This window comes from Oncorhynchus keta, chromosome 28, assembly GCF_023373465.1.
Source record: "Oncorhynchus keta strain PuntledgeMale-10-30-2019 chromosome 28, Oket_V2, whole genome shotgun sequence".
In the NCBI taxonomy this organism is placed as follows: domain Eukaryota; kingdom Metazoa; phylum Chordata; class Actinopteri; order Salmoniformes; family Salmonidae; genus Oncorhynchus; species Oncorhynchus keta.
The window spans coordinates 23,645,748-23,669,951 of record NC_068448.1 but is presented as its reverse complement, the minus strand read 5'-3'; the positions used below and the strand labels follow the sequence as shown (position 1 = coordinate 23,669,951).

Sequence of the window (24,204 nt, the reverse complement as noted above, 5' to 3'; positions counted from 1 at the left end):
CCATGAATTTGTCATTGAGACATATTTAATAGAAGTACAAAAACTCAAGTTACAAATTTCATACATGTTTTTATTATTTTTAAAAATGTAGGCCTAGTCATTTGTTTTCTGCACTTGCACTGATCCTGTATGCATTTGAACAGCACAGTAGGTTTCACCGTAACATTTTCGAACCAACAGGATTGTCCAAAGGAGAATGACACCAGAGCCATATATATATATATATATAAGGCTTTGAATGATGGTAACAAAATGATGTTCCGCACAACAACTGTAAACCAATGTGTGGAGTATTGAGAAGGAGCAGGGGAATTATGCCTCGCTAGAGAACGAGCAGAGGAATATCCTAGGGTTCAGCCTGGAGGGACAGCCCCTCAGTCTCCGTCTCCATGCTGAGGTTGTCCAGCAAAGTCACAAAGGGATTGGCCAAGCTATCCTCCATGGCAGCATAGATGAGGTAGAGGAGACAGGCCAGGATGAAGAAGACCAGGATCTGGACCCACAGAGGAACCAGGCGATGCTCCACTGCCCATCGCTGTAGGGTCATGGGACTAGCAGGGAGGTCTGGGTATTTAAACTGGACCGGTCGCCCCGCTGCACCCTTGATAGGCCTCCGACGGGTGGCACTGGAATAAAGGCTGGAATTAGCAACATCGTAGTACCCAAATACTTATATTCCATGTACCTATAGTAGACTTAAGTAAACCAGAATTCTCCAACTCTGGTCCTAAAGAGTTGCTGGGGCTGATGCGTTCTGTTTTAGTACTGTATATGAAGGAACCAATAGATTGCAGAATAACCCAGACAGGGTACCTTTCAATTAAGGTACCGGTAGCAACTGACTGCTTAACCAGGTTTGGACAAAGGCTGATGTGACTGCAGGCTTCTTTCATTTCTAGTCTACTGTGTAGTGTACTTTTATAAGAGACTGGACTTACGCAATGCCAGTTGGTGTGGGTTCTGTCTCTGGGAACATCTCCATCAGAACATCTGTGACTGGCTCCTAAAGACCGGACAAACAGAAGCACATATCAGAGACTGACACACACCAAAATAGATGAGAGGAAAGAGAAGTGTCCACACCAGTGTACGCCCTCACCACCTTAAAACAGGTCAGGTGGAATGCCAAAAATAGATCATTAAAAGTTGGGGGAAACAGGAAAGTCAGATAAAGACACTTGCGATTATTGTGCTAGCTAGACCATAAGATTAAAGTCCTCAAGTGAAAGTAAAGTCAACTAATGTATCAACCTTTTCTCAGTAAAACATTAATATAATAATAATAATTAATTTAGGTATGAATGAGCACTAATTAAACCACTGGCTTGGCTATATACATGAAGACCCACCCAATTAAACTCACATACTGACAGTCAATTTATAAACAGAGTAATAGAATGAGCCCTGCAGATCTGCATGTAGACCTGAAAGCACAAGTATATGAACTGTTGAAAGAGCGTAAAAAAAATAATCTAAAAGACTTGGGTAAACAAGCTAATGTATGTGCCTTGATTTGCCGTTTGAAAAGGGATGTCTTAGGGGTGATGAATAGGGATCTGTTAGTCATCGTATACTTGTCCACCGTCGCCGCTTCCTGCTAAAATAGGTGAGAAACCACACAAATTAAATGTTACATCCTCTTTCCCTCTCAGCCCTGTACACCCACACAATGTTTACCACCGCCCAGTGAATCACAGAAACCCGATAACCACCAACACCAGCCTGTCACTGATAAGATTATTGAACTGTTTGTGAATACTACTGACCCAGTAGGGCCTGGGGCAAGGTCCTTGATTACTACTCCTGTTGTTCCCTCGCTTGATTTCTGGTCCACTACTGGAGAGAGGGATCCGACTCTCAAACTGTAGTTCCACAGGAAAAGGTAAATACAGCATATCACTCCAATGGAGATTGATAGAATTGAATATTTTACATAGTAAATATGATCATTAAGACTAGATACCAAAATCAGTTCAAAACAAACTTCCCTCCTCCACCATTTGAGTAATGCTGAAGCTCTTAGAGGACAAAGAGGAGTCAACATCACAACCACCTCTCAGAGACACAGACTGGGGCGACACCTGCAGGGGTTAGGACAGAACTTTAAAATAAATATACACTTCTCTTTCCTCTCATCTGCTTTGGTGTGTGTCAGTCTCTGATATGTGCTTCTGTTTGTCCGGTCTTTAGGAGCCAGTCACAGATGTTCTGATGGAGATGTTCCCAGAGACAGAACCCACACAGCTTGCTTTTTTAAAATTATTATTATTATTTGTTTTTACCTTTATTTAACCAGGCAAGTCAGTTAAGAACATATTCTTATTTTCAATGACGGCCTGGGAACAGTGGGTTAACTGCCTGTTCAGCTCGGGGGTTTGAACTCGCAACCTTCCGGTTTCTAGTCCAACGCTCTAACCAACGCTCTAACCACTAGGCTACGCTGCTTGATCCCTTAGAATATACTCTCCATAAGTGAACAAACCCCACCAAAATCCTTGCACCATCTTTGGAGTGAGAAAAGGGTGCCCAGACTCATCACATTTTATACTGAACAAAAATATAAAACGCAAAATGTAAAAAGTGTTGGTTTTATGTTTCATGAGCTGAAATTAAATATCCCAGAAATGTTCCATATGCACAAAAATCTTATTTCTCTCAAATTTTGTGCACAAATTGGTTTACTTCCCTGTTAGTGAGCATTTCTCCTTTGCCAAGATAATCCATCCACCTGACTGGTATGGTATATCAAGAAGCTGATTAAACAGCATGATCATTACACAGGTGTACCTTGTGCTGGGGGCAATAAATGGCCACTCTTAAATGTGCAGTTGTCACACAACACAATGCCACTGATGTCTCAAGTTGAAGGACGTGCAATTGGCATGCTGACTGCAGGAATGTCCACCAAAGCTATTGCCAGAGAATTTAATGTTAATTTCTCTACCATTTCTCTACTGTCGTTTTAGAGAATTTGGCAGTATGTCCAACCAGCTTCACAACCGCAGACCACGTGTAACCACACCAGCCCAGGACCTCCACTTCCTGCTTCTTCACCTGCAGGATCATCTGAAACCAGCCACCTGGACAGCTGATGAAACTGAGGAGTATTTATGTCTGTAATAAAGCCCTTTTGTGGGAAAAACTCATTCTGATTGGCTGGCTCCCAAGTGGGTGGGCCTATGCCCTCCCAGGCCCCTCCATGGCTGTGCCCCTGCCCAGGACTACTCTGTTTATTATCTATGCATAGTCACTTTAACTCTACCTACATGTACATATTACCTCGACTAACCGGTGCCCCTGCACATTGACTCTGTACCAGTACCCCGTATATAGCCTCGCTATTGTTATTTTACTGCTGACGTTTAATTATATTGTTACTTCTTTTTTTAAACTTAAGATTTAAGAAAAATAAGTGTTAAAGCATTGTTGGTTAAGGGCTTAAGGCTTGTAAGTAAGTATTTCACCTGTTGTACATGTGACAAAGAAAATTGTATTTAATTTTAATGAATTTATTTAAATTGACTGATTTCCTTATATGAACTGTAACGCAGTAAAATCGTTGAAATTGTTGCATGTTGCGTTTATATTTTTATTCAGCATATATTAAATGAATTGCTAGCAGAAGGGGAGAGATCCCATGCCCATTGAAGAGGAATGTCTGTAAAAAGTAAGTCATTATGAAAGTGTTACAGTGGGAGGAAGTTTGGTGAGTGTAGTGGTATATCCCGAAATCTGTGGGCAGTCCTAGTACAGAAGATGTTCTGCTCAGCACATGCCCAGGGGTAACAGGTGAGGGGGGAAGCTGCTGCCCCCACTCTGCTGTGGCAGACAACTCAGCCACATTCCCATGATACCCTGCATTCCTCCCGGGATCGATTTCAAAGAGGCCCGGATCTCTTCGAACCAGCTGCCAGGGTGGCACCATTATCATCCCATTACACAAAAGCATCTCTCATGAAATAATTCCATAACCCATTTTAAAACATTGATTTAGTGAATAAATAATACATAATGGTGCTGGTGGTATAATGAATAGGCAGATTTACCATTCTGGACGAAGGCATAAAACACTGATGATAGCGATATTCCGTGTTTTTATTATTCCATGAGTGCGGTACCATCTATTAAAAGTAAGGAATAACTTAGCTGAGAACCACTCCTAAAATATAACTTATATTTACATTGAGAGAGTTTTCATTATTAGATCCATGTCCAGAGATACCAATTACTGCCACCAGATGGCACTGCAGGCAATGTTCTCTCCTTTCATATCTTGAGGAACATGAAATACTGTAACTGCAAAGGACATTTAATATTCTTAAAGGAATGAGAGGCTTAACATAGGTACTGATCTTTGCTTTGAGCACAGTTCTGAAAACCAGAGTATGAATGCACTCACCCGCATGTCAACGTGCAGGTTTTCCTCCATTAATGAAACCGTCTCTGGGCTTCCTTGTTGTGAAACTGCAAAATCAGAGGCAGAAACCCATTAGATTAGATTGATTGCTGGTATATCAGCACAGTATGATGGCATTTAATTTATATATATATATATATACACATATACAGTACCAGTCAAAAGTTTACACATTTACTCATTCAAGGGTTTTTTATTTATTTTACTATATTATAGAATAATAGTAAAGACATGAAACTATGAACTAACACATGGAATCATGTAGGAACCAAAAAAAGTGTTAAAACAAATCAAAATATATTTTATATTCTTCAAGGTAGACACCCTCTGCCTTGACAGTTTTGCACTCTTGGCGTTCTCTCAACCAACTTCATGAGGTACTAACCTGGAATGCATTTCAATTAACAGGTGTGCCATGATAAAAGTTCAAATGTGGGATTTATTTTCCTTCTTAATGCGTTTGAGCCAATCAGTTGTGACAAGGTAGGGGTGGTATGAAGAATTTGGCAAAAGACCAAGTCCATATTATGGCAAGAACAGCTCAAATAAGCAAAGAGAAACAACAGTCCATCAATACTTTAAGACATGAAGGTCAGTCAATCCTGAAAATGTTAAGTAAGAATATAGGGTAGGTCATAGTTGACATGGGTAAATTACTGATTGACCTACAATACCAGACAAATGTTTGGACACATACTCATTCCAGGGTTTTTATTTTGACTATTTTCTACATTGTAGAATAACAGTGAAGACATCAAAACTGTGGAAGAGAAATTACAGTCCATCATTAATTTAAGACATGTTGGTTAGTCATTCCGGATAATTACTTTGAAAGTTTCTTCAAGTGCAGTCGCAAAACCCATCAAGTGCTATGATGAAACTGGCTCTCATGAGGGCCGCCACATGAATGGAAGACCCAGAGTTACCTCTGCTGCAGAGGATAATTTCATTAGAGTTAGTTACCAGCCTCAGAAATTGCAGCCCAAATAAATGCTTCATAGATTAAGTAACAGACACATGTCAACGTCTCCTCTGAACAGTTGATTGCGTGAATCAGGCCTTCGTGGTCGAATTGCAGCAAAGAAACCACTACTAAAGGACACCAATAAGAAAATACTTGAGCTAAGAAACACAGGCAAAGACCATTAGACCGGTGGAAATCTGTCTTTTGGTCTGATGAGTTCAAATTCGAGATTTTTGGTTCCATTCGCATATCTTTGTGAGACGCAGAGTAGGTGAACGGATGATCTCCGCATGTGTGGTTCCCACCGTGAAGCATGAGGAGGTGTGATGGTGTGAGGGTGCTTTGCTGGTGACACTGTCAGTGATTTATTTAGAATTCAAGGCACACTTAACCAGCATGGCATCCCATCTGGTTTGGGCTTAGTGGGACTATCATTTGTTTTTCAACAGAACAATGACCCAACAAACTTCCAGGCTGTGTAAGGGTTATTTGACCAAGAAGGACAGGGAAGGAGTGCCGCATCAGATCACCCGACCTCAACCTAATTGAGATGGTTTGGGATGAGTTGAAGGAAACGCAGCCAGCAAGTGCTCAGCATATGTGGGATCTCCTTCAAGACAATTGAAAAAGCTGGTTGAGAGAATGCCAAGAGTGTGCAAAGCTGTCATTTAACACTTTTTTGGTTACTACATGATTCCAAATGTGTTATTTCATAGTTTTGATGTCTTCAATATTATTCATCAATGTAGAAAATTGAAAAAAATAAAGAAACATCTTTGAATGAGTAGGTGTGTCCAAAGTAAAATATATATATATACACACTGCTCAAAAAAATAAAGGGAACATTAAAATAACATCCTAGATCTGAATGAATGAAATATTCTTATTAAATACTTTTTTTGTTACATAGTTGAATGTGCTGACAAAATCACACAAAAATTATCAATGGAAATCAAATTATCAACCCATGGAGGTTTGGATTTGGAGTCACACTCAAAATTAAAGTGGAAAACCACACTACAGGCTGATCCAACTTTGATGTAATGTCCTTAAAACAAGTCAAAATGAGGCTCCGTGGTGTGTGTGTGGCCTCCACGTGCCTGTATGACCTCCCTACAACGCCTGGGCATGCTCCTGATGAGGTGGCGGATGGTCTCCTAAGGGATCTCCTCCCAGACCTGGACTAAAACATCTGCCAACTCCTGGACTGTCTGTGGTGCAACAAGGCGTTGGTGGATGGAGTGAGACATGATGTCCCAGATGTGCTCAATTGGATTCAGGTCTGGGGAATGGGCGGGCCAGTCCATAGCATCAAGGCCTTCCTCTTGCAGGAACTGCTGACACACTCCAGCCACATGAGGTCTAGCATTGTCTTGCATTAGGAGGAACCCAGGGCTAACCGCACCAGCATATGGTCTCACAAGGGGTATGAGGATCTCATCTCGGTACCTAATGGCAGTCAGGCTAACTCTGGCGAGCACATGGAGGGCTGTGCGGCCCCCCACAGAAATGCCACCCCACACCATGACTGACCTACCGCCAAACCGGTCATGCTGGAGGATGTTGCAGGCGGCAGAACGTTCTCCACGGCGTCTCCAGACTCTGTCACGTCCGTCACATGTGCTCAGTGTGAACCTGCTTTCATCTGTGAAGAGCACAGGGTGCCAGTGGCGAATTTCCCAATCTTGGTGTTCTCTGGCAAATGCCAAACGTCCTGCACGGTGTTGGGCTGTAAGCACAACCCCCACCTGTGGACGTCGGGCCCTCATACCACCCTCATGGAGTCTGTTTCTGACCGTTTGAGCAGACACATGCACATTTGTGGCCTGCTGGAGGTCATTTTGCAGGACTCTGGCAGTGCTCCTCCTGCTCCTCCTTGCACAAAGGCAGAGGTAGCGGTCCTGCTGCTGGGTTGTTGCCCTCCTCCACGTCTCCTGATGTACTGACCTGTCTCCTGGTAGCGCCTCCATGCTCTGGACACTACGCTGACAGACACAGCAAACCTACTTGCCACAGCTCGCATTGATGTGTCATCCTGGATGAGCTGCACTACCTGAGCCACTTGTGTGGGTTGTAGACTCCGTCTCATGCTACCACTAGAGTGAAAGCACCACCAGCATTCAAAAGTGACCAAAACATCAGCCAGGAAGCATTGGAACTGAGAAGTGGTCTGTGGTCACCACCTGCAGAACCACTCCTTTATTGGGGGTGTTTTGCTAATTGCCTATAATTTCCACCTGTTGTCTATTCCATTTGCACAACAGCGTGTGAAATTTATTGTCAATCAGTGTTGCTTCCTAAGTGGACAGTTTGATTTCACAGAAGTGTGATTGACTTGGAGTTACATTGTGTTGTTTAAGTGTTCCCTTTATTTTTGAGCAGTATATATATATATATATATATATTTTTTTTTTTTCTTCTTCCAAGAACTACAGGAAACGTATGATCTCTGTAATTGCAAACAAAGGTTTCTGTACCAAATATTAAGTTCTGCTTTTGTAATATATCAAATACTTATGTCATGCAATAAAATGCCAATTAATTACTTTAAAATCATACAATGTGATTTTCTGGATTTTTGTCTTAGATTCCGTCTCTCACAGTTGAAGTGTACCTATGATAAAAATTACAGACCTCTACATGCTTTGTAAGTAGGAGAACCTGCAAAATCGGCAGTGTATCAAACACTTGTTCTCCCCACTGTGTGTGTGTGTGTGTGTGTGTGTGTGTGTGTGTGTGTGTGTGTGTGTGTGATATATACAGACACACACTAGAGGTCGACTGATTATGATTTTTCAACGCCGATTCCGATTATTGGAGGACCAAAAAAAAGCTGATACCGATTAATCGGCCAATTTTTATTTTATTTATTTATTTGTAATAATTACAATTACAGTAATAGTGAATGAACACTTATTTTACCTTAATACCATACATCAATAAAATCAATTTAGCCTCAAATAAATAATGAAACATGTTCAATTTGGTTTAAATAATGCAAAAACAAAGTGTTGGAGAAGAAAGTTAAAGTGCAATATGTGCCATGTAAGAAAGCTAACGTTTAAGTTCCTTGCTCAGAACATGAGAACATATGAAAGCTGGTGGTTCCTTTTAATATGAGTCTTCAATATTCCCAGGTAAGAAGTTTTAGGTTGTAGTTATTATAGGAATATTTCTCTCTATACGATTTGTATTTCATATACCTTTTACTGTTGGATGTTCTTATAGGCACTTTAGTATTGTCAGTGTAACAGTATAGCTTCCATCCCTCTCCTCGCCGCTACCTGGGCTCGAACCAGGAACACATCGACAACAGCCACCCTCGAAGCAGCGTTACCCATGCAGAGCAAGGGGAACAACTACTCCAAGTCTCAGAGCGAGTGACGTTTGAAACGCTATATATATATATATATATGCCATTTAGCAGACGCTTTTATCCAAAGCGACTTACAGTCATGCGCTCACCCCACTAACTAGCTAGCCATTTCACATCGGTTACACCAGCCTAATCTCGGGAGTTGATAGGCTTGAAGTCATAAACAGCGCAATGCTTAAAGCACAGGGAAGAGCTGCTGGCAAAACGCACAAAAGTGCTGTTTGAATGAATTCTTACGAGCCTGCTGGTGCCTACCATCGCTCAGTCAGACTGCTCTATCAAATCATAGACTTAATTATAACATAATAACACAGAAATACGAGCCTTAGGTCATTAATATGGTCGAATCCGGAAACTATCATCTCAAAAACAAAACTTTTATTCTTTCAGTGAAATACTATTTTATCTAACAATTGGCATCCCTAAGTCGAAATATTGCTGTTACATTGCACAACCTTCAATGTTATGTCATAATTATGTAAAATTCTGACAAATTAGTTCGCAATGAGCCAGGCAGCCCAAACTGTTGCATATACCCTGACTCTGCGTGCAATGAACGCAAGAAAATAACAATTTCACCTGGTTAATATTGCCTGCTAACCTTTCTTTTAGCTAAATATGCAGGTTTAAAAATATATACTTCTGTGTATTGATTTAAAGAAAGGCATTGATGTTTATGGTTAGGTGCACGTTGGAGCAACGACAGTCCTTTTTCACGAATGCGCACCGCATTGATTATATGCAATGCAGGACACGCTAGATAAACTAGTAATATCATCAACCATGTATAGTTAACTAGTGATTATGATTGATTGATTGTTTTTTATAAGATAAGTTTAATGCTAGCTAGCAACTTACCTTGGCTTCTTACTGCATTCGCGTAACAGGCAGGCTCCTCGTGAGGCAGGTGGTTAGAGTGTTAGACTAGTTAACCGTAAGGTTGCAAGATTGAATCCCTGAGCTGACAAGGTAAAAATCTGTCATTCTGCCCCTGAACAAGGCAGTTAACCCACCGTTCCTAGGCCGTCATTGAAAATAAGATTGTGTTAACTGACTTGCCTCGTTAAATAAAGTTGTAAAAAATATATATTTTTTTCTTTAAATTGGCAAAATTGGCATCCAAAAATACTGATTTCCGATTGTTATGAAAACTTGAAATCGGCCCTAATTAATCGGCCATTCCGATTAATCAGTCAACCTCTAATATATACACACACACACACACACATTTCACCCTGATCCCAAAGTTGACATTAGAAAGTTACATCTTAATAATCATACCTGACTCTTCGTCCCCTTCACTGTCTGAGTACTGGTCTGCATCCCCTGTGCCACCGTTCTGCCTGGGCTGGGCAGGTTTTAGTAGCCTCTGCAACTTCCTCTCATATATAGACCTAGTGGTGGCTATCACACACACAAACATAAGATGAGAATACATTGTATAATAATATAGGTAAATAGACCGTCTGTAAACAGTATAGTCTGGGAATAATCTCACCTACAATGGGTCCAGCTTCCACTCCATATTTGAGTAGTGTGGTCTTAAGCTCATCATCTGTCAGTACACTGGGGTCTAACATCTCTGGATCTTTCTCCTCTTCCTATGGGGACAGGAAACTACCATGTATGATGAAAAGACATTACACAACTTTTACCATAACTGAGAACTATCTCTTAAACTAGACAGGGTAAAACACAGTCATGTTGATCGTACTAATAGAAACATATACACTGCTCAAAAAAATAAAGGGAACACTTAAACACAATGTAACTTCAAGTCAACCACACTTCTGTGAAATCAAACTGTCCACTTAGGAAGCAACACTGATTGACAATACATTTTACATGTTGTTGTGCAAATGGAATATTTTATTTATTTAACCTTTATTTTACTAGGCAAGTCAGTTAAGAACAAAATCTTATTTTCAATGACGGCCAAGGAACAGTGGGTTAACTGCCTGTTCAGGGGCAGAACGACAGATGTGTACCTTGTCAGCTCGGGGATTCGAAATTGCAACCTTTTGGTTACTAGTCCAACACTCTAACCACTAGGCTACCCTGCCGCCCGGCAAATTATAGGCAATTAGCAAGACAACCCCAATAAAGTAGTGGTTCTGCAGGTGGTGACCACAGACCACTTCTCAGTTCCTATGCTTCCTGGCTGATGTTTTGGTCACTTTTGAATGCTGGTGGTGCTTTCACTCTAGTGGTAGCATGAGATGGAGTCTACAACCCACACAAGTGGCTCAGGTAGTGCAGCTCATCCAGGATGGCACATCAATGCGAGCTGTGGCAAGAAGGTTTGCTGTGTCTGTCAGCGTAGTGTCCAGAGCATGGAGGCGCTACCAGGAGACAGGACCGTACATCAGGAGACGTGGAGGAGGCCGTAGGAGGGCAACAACTCAGCAGCAGGACCGCTACCTCCGCCTTTGTGCAAGGAGGAGCAGGAGGGGCACTGCCAGAGCCCTGCAAAATGACCTCCAGCAGGCCACAAATGTGCATGTGTCTGCTCAAACGGTCAGAAACAGACTCCATGAGGGTGGTATGAGGACCCGACGTCCACAGGTGGGGGTGCTTACAGCCCAACACCGTGCAGGACGTTTTTCATTTGCCAGAGAACACCAAGATTGGCAAATTCGCCACTGGCTCCCTGTGCTCTTCACAGATGAAAGCAGGTTCACACTGAGCACGTGACAGGCATGACAGTCTGGAGACACCGTGGAGAACGTTCTGCTACCTGCAACATCCTCCAGCATGACCGGTTTGGCCGTGGGTCAGTCATGGTGTGGGGTGGCATTTCTTTGGGGGGCTGCACAGCCCTCCATGTGCTCGCCAGAGGTAGCCTGACTGCCATTAGGTACCGAGATAAGATCCTTAGACCCCTTGTGAGACCATATGCTGGTGCGGTTGGCCCTGGGTTCCTCCTAATACAAGACAATGCTAGACCTCCTGTGGCTGGAGTGTGTCAGCAGTTCCTGCAAGAGGAAGGCATTGATGCTATGGACTGGCCCGCCCGTTCCCCAGACCTGAATCCAATTGAGCACATCTGGGACATCATGCCTCGCTCCATCCACCAACGCCACGTTGCACCACAGACAGTCCAGGAGTTGGCAGATGTTTTAGTCCAGGTCTGGGAGGAGATCCCTCAGGAGACCATCCGCCACCTCATCAGGAGCATGCCCATGCGTTGTAGGAAGGTCATACAGGTACGTGGAGGCCACACACACTACTGAGCCTCATTTTGACTTGTTTTATGGACATTACATCAAAGTTGGATCAGCCTGTAGTGTGGTTTTCCACTTTAATTTTGAGTGTGACTCCAAATCCAGACCTCCATGGGTTGATAATTTTGATTTCCATCGATAATTTGTGTGATTTTGTTGTCAGCACATTCAACTATGTAAAGAAAAAAGTATTTAATAAGAATATTACATTCATTCAGATCTAGGATGTGTTATTTTAGTGTTCGCTTTATTTTTTGAGCAGTGCATGTATCATGTCTACTATAATGATAATTGAATACTGAATCAAACATCATGATAAACTAGCTGTTACAGCAGAACATCAATATAACGGCAAGTTGTACAAATTGGTTTAACAGAAGTTCAAATTCCACCCCCATTATAGCTTCCATCGAAGACACCCTGTTTTGTCTACAATTCAACTTATCCATAATGCTTGGTTCTAGCCTTTATTGAAAAATACTTCAGTGTTCATATATATTCATTGACAGACGAGCAGACTAGCTGACTGTGCTGTAAGTTGCAAAGACAATCCGGTACAGCAGCAGCAGCCTTTGAAAGCATCAAGCATGTGTTCGACCAGAGAAAGCAGCTGAGAAGACATCGGAGAACACAACCCCGGGTGTCGCTAGTTACCAGAGCCAGTCACCATTACAGCTAAACCAAATCAAATCGGATTTGTCAAATGCGCTGAAAACAACAGGTGTAGTAGACCTTACCGTGAAATGCTTACTTACAAGCCCTTATCCAACAATGCAGTTAAGAAAATATTTACTAAATAAACAAAAAAAGTAACACAATAAAATAACAATGAGGCTCTATACAGGGGGTACCAAGTCAATGTGAATGGTTATACAGGTTATATGTACATGTAGGTAAGGGTAAAGTGACTATGTATAGATAATAAACAGCAGTGTAAAAAAAAAGGGGGGTCAATGCAAATAGTCCGGTTATCCATTTGATTAGTTGTTCAGCAGATTTAAGGCTTGGGGGTAGAAGCTGTTAAGGAGCCTTTTCGGCCTACACTTGACACTCCGGTACCACCTGCCATGCGGTAGCAGAGAGAGCAGGCTATGACTTGTGTGGCTGGAGTCTGACAATTTTTTGGGCCTTCCTCTTACACGCCTAGTATAGAGGTCCTGGATGGCAGGAAGCTTGGCCGTACTAGGCTGTATGATAGTGATGCCCGGGTTGACTCATAACCACCAGTCCCCGCAGGCTGGGTTTAGGGTCATTAAATATTGTGTGGCTGTAGGGCGGGTGGGTGGCGGGCAGGTGGAATAAAGAGAAACAAAACTTTAAAAAAAACAGAAAATGTATAATTATTGTGCAATTTACATAATATACACCAAGGTTTTTCTTTCATTATCTTAGGCTATTTTGAATTAGTGCATAACCCTAAACTTTAGGTCTTAAATTAACTGTATGCGCGCCAAATTGCCGACACAGCCAATCCCCAAATGATGCTTTTGGTAATGGGCAGAAAAAGTTAACATCAATCCCCGGAGGCAAAAGAATAAGATAAATGCTGCGAAAGGAGAGTTGAAAATAAAGACAAGGGAGGGCCAGACAAGTAATGTTAGAAAAAGATTTGGTGAAGTGGTAAAAGAGAATGATAGTAGTGTCGACTATGTTATGTGACCCGATTCCGGAAACTAGGTGTAGGACACAAATTCACAGGAGAGCTGTTTGAATGTAAAAATATATATTTTTTATGTGATGATTGTGAGGTGCGTTACAAATTTGACAGTCACAAGACAGGACTTCAAATAGGCCAATGGCAAGTCAGGGGAACTGTAACCTACTGTTTAGATGGGTTAAATGAAAACTGACATCTGGACGACTAACCAGAATAACCTACTGTTAATAATAGTAGTCCAGTGTGAATCGACATCCCTGTGTTTTCAGTGAAAATGTCTGAGTTTTACAGGTGTTGCTCACGGTTTGAGCAAGAAAACAAGACCTGAGTGGATAAATTGTGCTACGCATAGCCTATATATGAATGGCCTACACGTAACAACTTTGACAGTGAATGCTTTTGTTTATATGTTTTGTGCAAATGAATTGAACATGGCCAAATGCATCATTAACAAAAATATTGCGCCTGTTTAATGCAACCCTTGCTGTTAATAGATCGCAAAGCAGCATACAACTGAGCTACACGTTTGGAACAAGTTCACTTTCTCATCTATAGCCTAAAAACACATATCAAGTGCAAGTTAACTGTTAAACACATCTGAAGGCTGGGGGGCATTTTGGAAGTCTTCTACTGCGGATCGGTAAAATATCCTAATGATTATGATCACACTTCCTCAATTCAAATATTATGGCGACACTATAATAAAGATGGTTTGGTATGGTTTAGAAACTTGGGAACCAAGCTGGAGTTATCAGTGTATCCTATTATCACCTGGACTTGTTGAAATATCTTCACACCTAGAAAAACAAACCTCCAGGATTCGGTCAAAACGGTCCATTTAAAAAACAATAATTACAGGGGGCATATCCCGTCTGAATTGTCCTCAGGAATAACGGATATTCTGGGGTAATAAATACATAACCAACGTTCTCTGGTAAAAACTAGTCCTGTGCAAATTGGGCTATCGTCTTAAGTAATAAGGCACGAGGGGGGTGTGGTATATGGCCAATATACCACAGCTAAGGGCTATTCTTAGGCACAACGAGTGCCTGGACACAGCCCGTAGCTGTGATATATTGGCCATATACCACGAACCCCCGAGGTGCCTTATTGCTACTGGTTACCAATGTAATTAGAGCAGTAAAAATAATGTGTTTTGTCATACCTGTGGTATACTTTCTGATATACCACGGCTGTCAGCCAATCAGCATTCAGGACTGGTAGCACACAGTTTATAATTCATAATAACTCCTGCAAAATTAAGCATTTTTTTGCAGTAAAATAATACACCAAATGTCGGCAAAATTGGGATTTGGGAACAGGAGTGGAGAAATATGATTGAGAGAATGCAATGCTCAGTTAGATACGATCTGTAGAGGTGCTGTCTTCATCATAAAAGCATAATAAAAGTTGATAGTATTTCAACCACATAAAATATGCATTGCTTTATTGTATTTTCATCCCAGTCCATAAACGTCTTTGCTCCGCAAAAGATGACAGAGAAGACTTTACCGATGTTAACTACTATAGATTGAAGAATTCATTCTATCGATCTATTACATTGTTCTTTTGTGCAATGGTATATTTAGTCGTCAAGGGCAACATATAATGACAAAAGAAAAGCTACAAGTATCTCATTATAGACAAGTTGACTAACAAATAGCCTACCAACATGTTGTAAATTATAAACAGAAACATATCTAAATCGGGCAAAACAAAATCCTGCACCCTCTGTCAAAAAAATAATTCTGCCATCTTTGACTGTAGCCTATAGCGCATTTTCTATATTTGCGGGTTAGGGTTGGGTGGGGGCCTCAGATTTTCACTTTATCACATATAGTCGTGCGGTTGCGGATGGGTTATTAGAAATTGCGGCCAGTGAACAAACAGCTGACCCGAGCACCACTACAGTAAGCACTACCCCCAGTAGCGCCTTACAGTCGGATGCCAAGCTGTTGCCATACCAGGCGGTGATGCAACCATGCTCTCGATGGTGCCTATTTCAACAATGTATCTTCTTAAAATCTGACTTGAAATCTAACCTTTAACACACTGCTAACCTTAAATTAAGACCAAAAAACGAATTCTTGTTGAAAGCTCTAGTTAAGTGTGAAACCACACTGAATGATGGCATGGCATTGTTGACCCAGTTCTGGAAGACCCACCCTTCATGGGCCCCTCCCTGCCCCCCTCTGCAGACCAGCCAGCCAGGCCGAATATATAGCTGACCTTGCAGAGTTCAGGCTATTAGTTGATATGGGGTTACAACAGCTGCATGCAACCTTGTGTCCTCCCTTTACTATTAGGCAGTCACCCTGGGACAGTATCAAGAACATGTTTAACTTAGTTTACCAGAAAATCTGACCCCATAGACATAGTAAACACTGTATGCTAAATGTTAGTATAGAATAAAGTACAGTAAAGTATAGCATTCGTTTATAGTTGACTACCTCTGCTAAACTAAAACCATTTGAACGTTCCCTAGTGAGCAGATGACTGAATAAGGGAGGAGCACATAATATTATACAACGGGTGGGTCTAATCCTGGATGCTGATAAAACCGCATAAATGATTTATGATCAGAGTTTATATGAGATCGATTCCTATTCCCAAATAGGTTAGGAGGACTGGGTATAGAAAGCTCAAATGATCTAGATCAGAACACATATGTTGGCTTGAACCAGTCAGTCAGTATACGTTATAAAGCGTTTCACTCGAGCTACTTGATACAAAATAATTAACGAGCCATCCGATTGACATGATAGCTCTACTTACAAAGTCCTGACTGTCCTGTACTTCCACAACATCGTCATCTTCCTCATCACTAGAGAAATCTGCAGCACTTTTCTGAACGATATGTTTCAAATATAGTTCCACATAAACTTGCTTCTTGCTCTCCACCGCAGGCAGGGTGACGTTGTGGGCTATTAACTCCGACTTCAGTCTCGGCTTGGAGAACTGAGCGGGGTCTTCTACAAACACGGGCATGTCACGCGTCCAGGGGCCGACCAATACACCAAAGCAAGCAATATGCCAACTTGTTTAGCAAGCTAGCTATTGAAGTAAAGAGACGGTCCAATGCCAATGAACCAGCAATCGTTGCTAGCTAGCTACCGCGTCACCCAGCGGGAGAAACAGGTGCTGCCTGAAAGAGGGCAGAGGGCACGAGTTACTTGATTTGCCAGCCAACACAGTCAAGCAAGCAGCTGCAACTGTAGGAGCTACAGTAAGTTAAGCTAACTACGCTAATTGAGTCAGACTAGTCATGATTCCTTAGCTACGTCAGTAGCATTTCACTTTAATAGTATTAACTGACATTAGTTGTTGATACCGTTTTTATGCATTATTTAGCGCTTGTACCCTTAAAATAGTTACCTTTGTTTGGCTGGTACTGCAGTGAAGGCACGGTTGTCGGCTGTTTCTCTGATTTGGCGCCGAATGACTTGTGTTGCTTCTTGATTAAATGCTTTTTCAAATCACACTTGCTTGCGTTTACAAATGTCACTTTGACGAAATACTTTTCTACATTTACATGTGATGCTGGCTGGGGCATCATTTGGGGAAGCGACAGGTACATTTTTCTACTTTACCAGGTTTGTCATATATATATATATTTATTTATTTAAATTGTATTATTATTTTTATATTTTTTATATTAGTTAATGTCGGAAGTTCACCTACACCTTAGCCAAATACATTTAAAGTAATTTTTCACAATTCACGACATTTAAGACTAGTATAAATTCCCTGTCTTAGGTAAATTAGGATCACCACTTTATTTTAAGAATGTGAAATGTCAGAAAAGTAGAGAGAATTCATTATTTCAGTTTTTATTTCAGTCATCACATTCCCAGTGGGTCAGAAGTTTACATGCACTGCCTTTAAATTGTTTCATTTGGGTCAAACGTTTCGGGTAGCCTTCCACAAACGTCGCACAATAAGTTGGGTGAATTTTGGCCCATTCCTCCTGACAGAGCTGGTGTAACTGAGTCTGATTTTTAGGCCTCCTTGCTCACACATGCTTTTTCAGTTCTGCACACACATTTTCTATAGGATTGAGGTCAGGGCTTTGTGATGGCCACTCCAATAAGCTTGACTTTGTTGTCCTTAAGCCAATTTGCCACAACTTTGGAAGTATGCTTGGGGTCATTGTCCATTTGGAAGACCCAGTTGCGACCAAGCTTTACCTTCCTGACTGATGTCTTGAGATGTTGCTTCAATATATCCACATAATTGTCCTTCCTCATGGTGCCATCTATTTTGGGAAGTGCGTCAGTCCCTCCTGCAGCAAAGCACCCCCACAACATGATGCTGCCACTCCCGTGCTTCACGGTTGGGATGGTGTTCTTCAGCTTGCAAGCATCCCCCTTTTTTCTCCAAACATAACGATGGGCATTAAGGCGAAACAGTTCTATTTATGTTTCATCAAACCAGAGGACATTTCTCCAAAAAGTACGATCTTTGTCCCCGTGTGCAGTTGCGAACCTTAGTCTGGCTTTTTTATGGCGGCCTTTCAGGTTATGTCAATATAGGACTCGTTTTACAGAGGATCTAGAATCTAGATGCTTTTGTACCCGTTTCCTCCAGCATCTTCACAAGGTCCTTTGCTGTTGTTCTGGGATTGATTTGCACTTTTCGCACCAAAGTACGTTCATCTCTAGGAGACTTCTTCCTGAGTGGTATGATGGCATGGTCCCATGGTGTTTATACTTGCGTACTATTGTTTGTACAGATGAAGGTGGTGCCTTCAGGCGTTTTTAAATTGCTCCCAAGGATGAACCAAACTTGTGAAGGTCTACATTTATTTTCTGAGGTCTTGGCAGATTTCTTTTGATTTTCCCATGATGTCAAGCAAAGAGGCACTGAGTTTGAAGGTAGGCCTTGAAATACATCCACAGGTACACCTCCAATTGACTCAACTGATGTCAGTTAGCCTATCAGAAGCTTATCAAAAGCCATGACATAATTTTCTGGAATTTTCCACGCTGTTTAAAGGCACAGTCAACTTAGTTTATGTAAAACTTCTGACCCACTGGAATTGTGATACAGTGAAATAATCTATTTGTAAACAATTGTTGGAAAAATTACTTGTGTCATGCACAAAGTAGATGTCTTAACCGACTTGTCAAAACTATAGTTTGTTAACATGAAATTTGTGGAGTGGTTGAAAAACAAGTTTTAATGACTCCAATCTAAGTGTATGTAAACTTCTGACTTCAACTGTATGTGTGTATATGTGTGTGTGTGTGTGTGTGTGTGTGTGTGTGTGTGTGTGTGTACATATATACATACATACATACATATATATATGTATGTATGTATGTATGCATGTGTGTGTGTATATATATATTTGTGTGTATGTGTGTGTGTGTGTGTATGTATGTATGTATGTATGTATGTATGTATATATATATATATATTAATGTGTGAGTATATGTTATAGATGTTTCATTCTCAGGATAAACCTAAACATGCCCATACAGTACCTATGAGGAGGTCCACAGGTGACGTAACCTACCTCTGGCCCAGTCGTTTTCCATATCCTCCGGACCCTCCATAGTTATCCATTTTTCCTGTCGTCTTCTGTCATTTAGGCTGGCATAAAGAACGCAAGACATAAAAAGAATGTGGAAGTTTGAGCATACAGTCATGCTTGCAGAAGAGAAGATGCTTATTGGTTTACCGGCTTCGAAAGGTATGCCCTGTAGTATAGGACCCGAGTAACAAATATCCTTTTACCAGTTTGCCTACCTGTATGTAGGCTATTTGTCTGGGTTTGGTTTGTTTCCCATGAGATCACAGTGGCGGACTTGGGTCCTCATTTTGTACAATTGTCTTACATTATTACACCCAGTGGCTACAGCAGCCATTCCCATCCTCGTTGGCAGTTTTCTCAGAGACAGGTTTCATTTACTCCTTGAAAAGTGGGATTATGTGTGTATAACAGCGGTTTCAAAAGGATATACATGCCAAACAAGGTGACTGAGACAGATTTACTGGCATGTGGACATAGACAGTGATAGAGTACCAACCTCATTGCATTTCCTCCAGGCAGGGAGGAATGCCAGGTTTTTAAACCGTGATCTAGGCAGATGTAGACAGGGGACTGAGCAGCTGGAGGGAGGATAATGATCTGACAGGATACTACATCCTATCTCCAACACAAAGGATAGAAGGTGTTTATGCTTTAGGCTATCACTAAATGATGGACAGCTGATTTTAATTAATTATTTGACAAAAAATATTATTTGGCTATTTAAAATGTTATATGAAGCTCCTACTGTTGATTTGGAGACCAGATTTTGTGATATCTATGGTTATTTTAATTTTATTTAACCTTTATTTAACTTGTCAGTTAAGAACAAATTCTTATTTTACAATGATGGCCTACCCCCAGCCGAACCCTCCACTAATCCGGACAACTCTGGGCCAATTGTGCGCCGCCCTATGAATCAATAAATAATAGATGTACAATAATTAAAGAGACTATGACTATATGCAAGTGATAGAGGCAAAATTATATTCCTTCCTCATGGTCTATGTTTAGAATACAGTCGGTACCCTGGTTGCGTTTCCACTCTGTACACAATGGCTTTAAACCCTACATGACATACCAGAGAGAAATCACATAGGAATAGAAAGCCATAGAACACAGGCGTGACTAAATGATCAGGGAAAACAACAAACTTCTGAATAGTCCCAATGTGCTTCTTTTGTTTATTAACCTCCAAAATGTTATGCAGCAATATGTTGAGACGCATTATTTTAATATCAAAAGCTGGAAAAGGAGTAACAAGGGCAGGTTGCAGGGAGGCACTGGTCAGGATTTAAAACTCATATCCCTTTGAATAATTGACCAAAGACACTGAACTGGTAGTCTTCAAGGCCTCGGAGGAAATAAATTCTAGTATCTCATTATTCTTTTATTTTTCTAACTGATTCCTCGGTGAATGAAGAAGAAATGTGTTTTTGACAGAGGAAACTGAAATATTCGGCTATACGTACAGTGATCCCTATTCAACACATCATTCTACAATATCTATCTGCAAGCCATTTAATACTCAATTACACAAATACTCTTTCCAAATCTTTCAGTCAATGTCTAAAGGAAAAAGGTAAAGTGTTAATCAAAAGGGTGTTTGTGGTGTTAAAGGAAAGCAGTGAATACAAGACAGATTATATAAACAGTCATTTCTATTCAGTGGCAGGCCTCTTCCTGACGTTTGGAACCACAGACAAAGGATCGGAGAATGACCTCAGCATTGATTCATTCATGACTGAGACACAGAGAGCTAAGCAGTTTTGGGTAATTAACTAAATCTTTGTGCAAACAGAGGCAATATTTGGGATTGGGAACTGGACGATAAGCTTTAGTTGCATGGACAGAACAGTCTGCCCATTTAAGATATGCTATTTTTAGAGACTCAGCCTTGTCCAATCAAAACTGGTAGCCTAACAGTGTTTCCAGGATAAGTCCAAAACACACAACCCTCACACCTCAAGATTTTTTTTTTGAATTAAAAACAATGCAATAGATAGGATTTTTCTTCTGTTGTAAACCAATTCCCTATACAGCATACCCAAAGCTATAGAGACAGACATCCAAACATGTTATTTAACAAAGGGGCCAACTGAACCTACCATTAGTGCAATGTCTTCTGTGCAGCCCTTCTGACTGAAATACATACATAAATCACTGTTAAAGGTCCAATGCAGCCATTTTTATCTTAATATCAAATAATTTCTGTGTAACAATTAAGTACCTTAATGCAATTGTTTTTGTTTAAAATGTTCAAATGTTCAAATTTTTTCAAATTATTCTTAGTAAAGAGCAATTTCTCAAGCAAGAATTTTTCTAGGACTCTCTGGGAGTGGGGAGGGGGAAACTGAACACTAGCTGTTTTTGACAGAGAGGTTTGAAACTCTGTTTCTTATTGGTCTATGAACTAATTCACCACCTGCTGATGTCACTAGGAAGGCCACAAGAACAGGCTGAAATTTCAGGCTCTATTTTCTAAATGTCCTGACACTAAAATGGCATTATCATAATTTTCACAATTTCATAGTGTGGAAATATATATAAAACACAGGGAAATCATGTTTTTGACTACATTGGGCCTTTAACTCAATCACTATTAACTCTCCCCTTCTCTTTATTGGTCTGTACCAGTCAGACACGTCCCCTGTTCACTTTATTCAGGTCATTCAAGCTGGCCATCTCTGTTGAGGAAAAAGTACAAACATGGATGCTGTAGTCTAGCTCAGGGAAGAAAATGGGGAACTGAGGAGGACAGAGGCAGTATTTGTTGAAATTGTATCAAGAGCAAAGCTGAGGTATTTGAGGCACAGGGGGGCCAGGTATTTGTCAGTCAGTGTTCAGGGTTTCTGGTGCTTTCTGTGTCTCCAACTCAAACAACAAAAGCCCCATTGAGGCAAGCTTTTTTTTCTCTGAACTCGAGCACAAAGCTTCCTGTACGGCTATGACTGTCCACTGCAGAACAGGGCTTCTGCTCTGCAGTGGACAGTTATTCAGACAAAGCACAAAGAGGGTAGGACGATTATAGACTGCCAACCAATTTTGTTCTTAAACCTGCACTTTTCCATGTGGGGTTTGTAGACTGAGTATATTAAAACATTAAGAACACCTGCTCTTTCCATGACATAAACTGACCAGGTGAATCCAGGTGAAAACTATAATCCCTTATTGATAGTAAATCCTCTTCAATCCTTGTAGATGAAGGGGAGGAGACAGGTTAAAGAAGGATGATTAAGCCTTTAGACAATTGAGACATGAATTGTGTATGTGTCCCATTCAGAGGGTGAATGGACAAGACAAAAGATTGAAGTGCCTTTGAACGGGGTGTGGTATTAGGTGCCAGGCGCACCGGTTTGTGTCAAGAACTGCAATGCTGCTGGGTTTTTCAGTTTTAATTTCCCGTATGTATCAAGAATGGTCCACCGACCAAAGGACATCCAGCCAACTTGACACAACTATGGGAAGCATTGGAGTCAACATGGGCCAGCATCCCTGTGGAACGCTTTCGACACCTTGTAGAGTCCATGCCTTGACAAACTGAGGCTGTTCTGAGGATAAAAAGAGGTGCAACTTAATATTAGGAAGGTGTTCCTAATGTTTGGTACACTCAGTGTATATAGCCAGGCCATCTTAAGACAGAAAGTGTGTAGAGAACAGGCCAAAATGCAATAGAACTAAGGCTACAGTACATTCAGAGCTTTATTTGCACTGTCCTTTGTACCTGGAATTAATGCTTTAGATATGAAGGCCCTACAGTACCTACAATTATATGACAATGCTCTAGTAACTTACTGTACTATCTTGCCTGCCATTGTACTATTGTCCCATCTCATTATTATTCTGTTCTAATAGTCCCCCAGCCAGCCAGGGTGATCATTCATTTGTCTGGCAGACATTAGATGGCTATTATTGGTGAGAATATTCCCTGCTTACTTTTTTGGAAAGCAGTGAGCTCTCACACCCCTAATAAGTCTTCTTTCCCCAGACACCCAATTCAAACCCTGGGTTGACAGCCCCCTCTGGCCCCCTCCTTCCTCCAGATCCTATAACGCCAGGGAGCCTACTGATGCATGTCCAGGCATAAATTAGCAAGGCCTCTGCTCTGCTGTGTGTCAGACACTGGCCAGACGATAAGGTGAATCTCAGGGAAGCACAGCCAGGAGGATTAGCACTAATCCCAAACATCCTACAATGTTTCATCTCCACTGGGAGCCAATTGAAGTCATTGTCACACTGTCAGACACACCAGAAGTGTATGTCAGTGTGTTTATGTAATATATGTCTGTGTGGAATGTAATCACATACATACTGTGGAATAATGGACAAAACAAAATGAAGATAAAAATAAATTCTGGGTTGCTCTTCACTATTACAGTGCAGGATATGATACATTCCATTATTTGCAGTTGTGTTTTAAACTCCATCTCACAGAGGTATTTGCTTGTTTCTCTAATACACAGGAATAAGGGACAGCAATCAAATGTCTAGCGAGTCACATTGCAACCCACTATTCATTCAATACACATGCACCTACTACTACTGTCAGACTACATAGTCACTATCACAGACCAAACACTGCATTCTGTAAGCAGAAGAACAACATTAAGATCTTCTCATTTGAAGCTGCCTTTTTCATACAACCAGATAACAATTACCAAAACATGGACAAGTAGCTTTCACACACTAGCCCTAAGTCCACAGTTTACTGATGGGCAGATTTATTCGATGTAATAAATCTTTCACTTACCTCCATTTCCTCATCTTCTGGCTGTGTCCTCACTGGAGCGAGTAGGCTATGGCATCCCCTCAGCCTGATACTGTAGAGAGACAATGGGTAGTGGGGAGGAGGAGTTAATGTGTAAGCAGGAGGCGAGAGAAGAGTGGAGAGACCGAGGGAGTAAAGCAGAATGAAAACTGAAAGAGAGAGAGACCTTTGAAGGATCAATTGCTGACAATACTCACAAATTCACAAATCTGACGAAATGCTGCTGGAATGACAATTTTAGAAACCCTAGTTGCCATGATGGAGA

At 41.2% G+C, this 24,204-nt stretch overlaps 1 protein-coding gene across 8 annotated transcripts; it reads right to left on the bottom strand.

Moving 5' to 3' along the window:
- Positions 1 to 49: 49 nt before the first annotated feature.
- lemd1 (LEM domain containing 1) lies at positions 50 to 24,204 on the bottom strand. 8 transcript variants are annotated; one of them, XM_052485161.1, is made up of 11 exons: positions 24,137 to 24,204; positions 23,922 to 23,991; positions 10,256 to 10,358; positions 10,039 to 10,161; positions 4,400 to 4,464; positions 4,047 to 4,121; positions 1,991 to 2,081; positions 1,767 to 1,864; positions 1,508 to 1,597; positions 939 to 1,003; positions 50 to 626 (listed from the first exon to the last, which is right to left on the bottom strand). In XM_052485161.1, the coding sequence occupies exons 2-11, from the start codon at positions 23,925 to 23,927 to the stop codon at positions 347 to 349; spliced, it is 996 nt and encodes a 331-aa protein (XP_052341121.1). In that variant the 5' UTR covers positions 23,928 to 23,991; positions 24,137 to 24,204; the 3' UTR covers positions 50 to 346. The 8 variants fall into 8 exon arrangements, with proteins under 8 accessions (XP_052341121.1, XP_052341124.1, XP_052341118.1 ...); XM_052485164.1 differs by lacking the exon at positions 24,137 to 24,204 and adding an exon at positions 19,157 to 19,233 and having other exon boundaries at positions 23,922 to 23,967; XM_052485158.1 differs by lacking the exons at positions 23,922 to 23,991; positions 24,137 to 24,204 and adding exons at positions 16,414 to 16,783; positions 17,014 to 17,160.

Coding starts and splice junctions, on each gene's coding strand:
- lemd1 (XM_052485158.1), bottom strand. CDS start 16,626: ATGCCCGTGTTTGTAGAAGACCCCGCTCAGTTCTCCAAGCCGAGACTG. Junction 2,082..4,046: donor TTATGCCTTCGTCCAGAATG/GTAAATCTGCCT, acceptor TAACCCCTGCAG/GTGTCGCCCCAGTCTGTGTC. Junction 1,598..1,766: donor CTTGCCCCAGGCCCTACTGG/GTCAGTAGTATT, acceptor CACCTATTTTAG/CAGGAAGCGGCGACGGTGGA.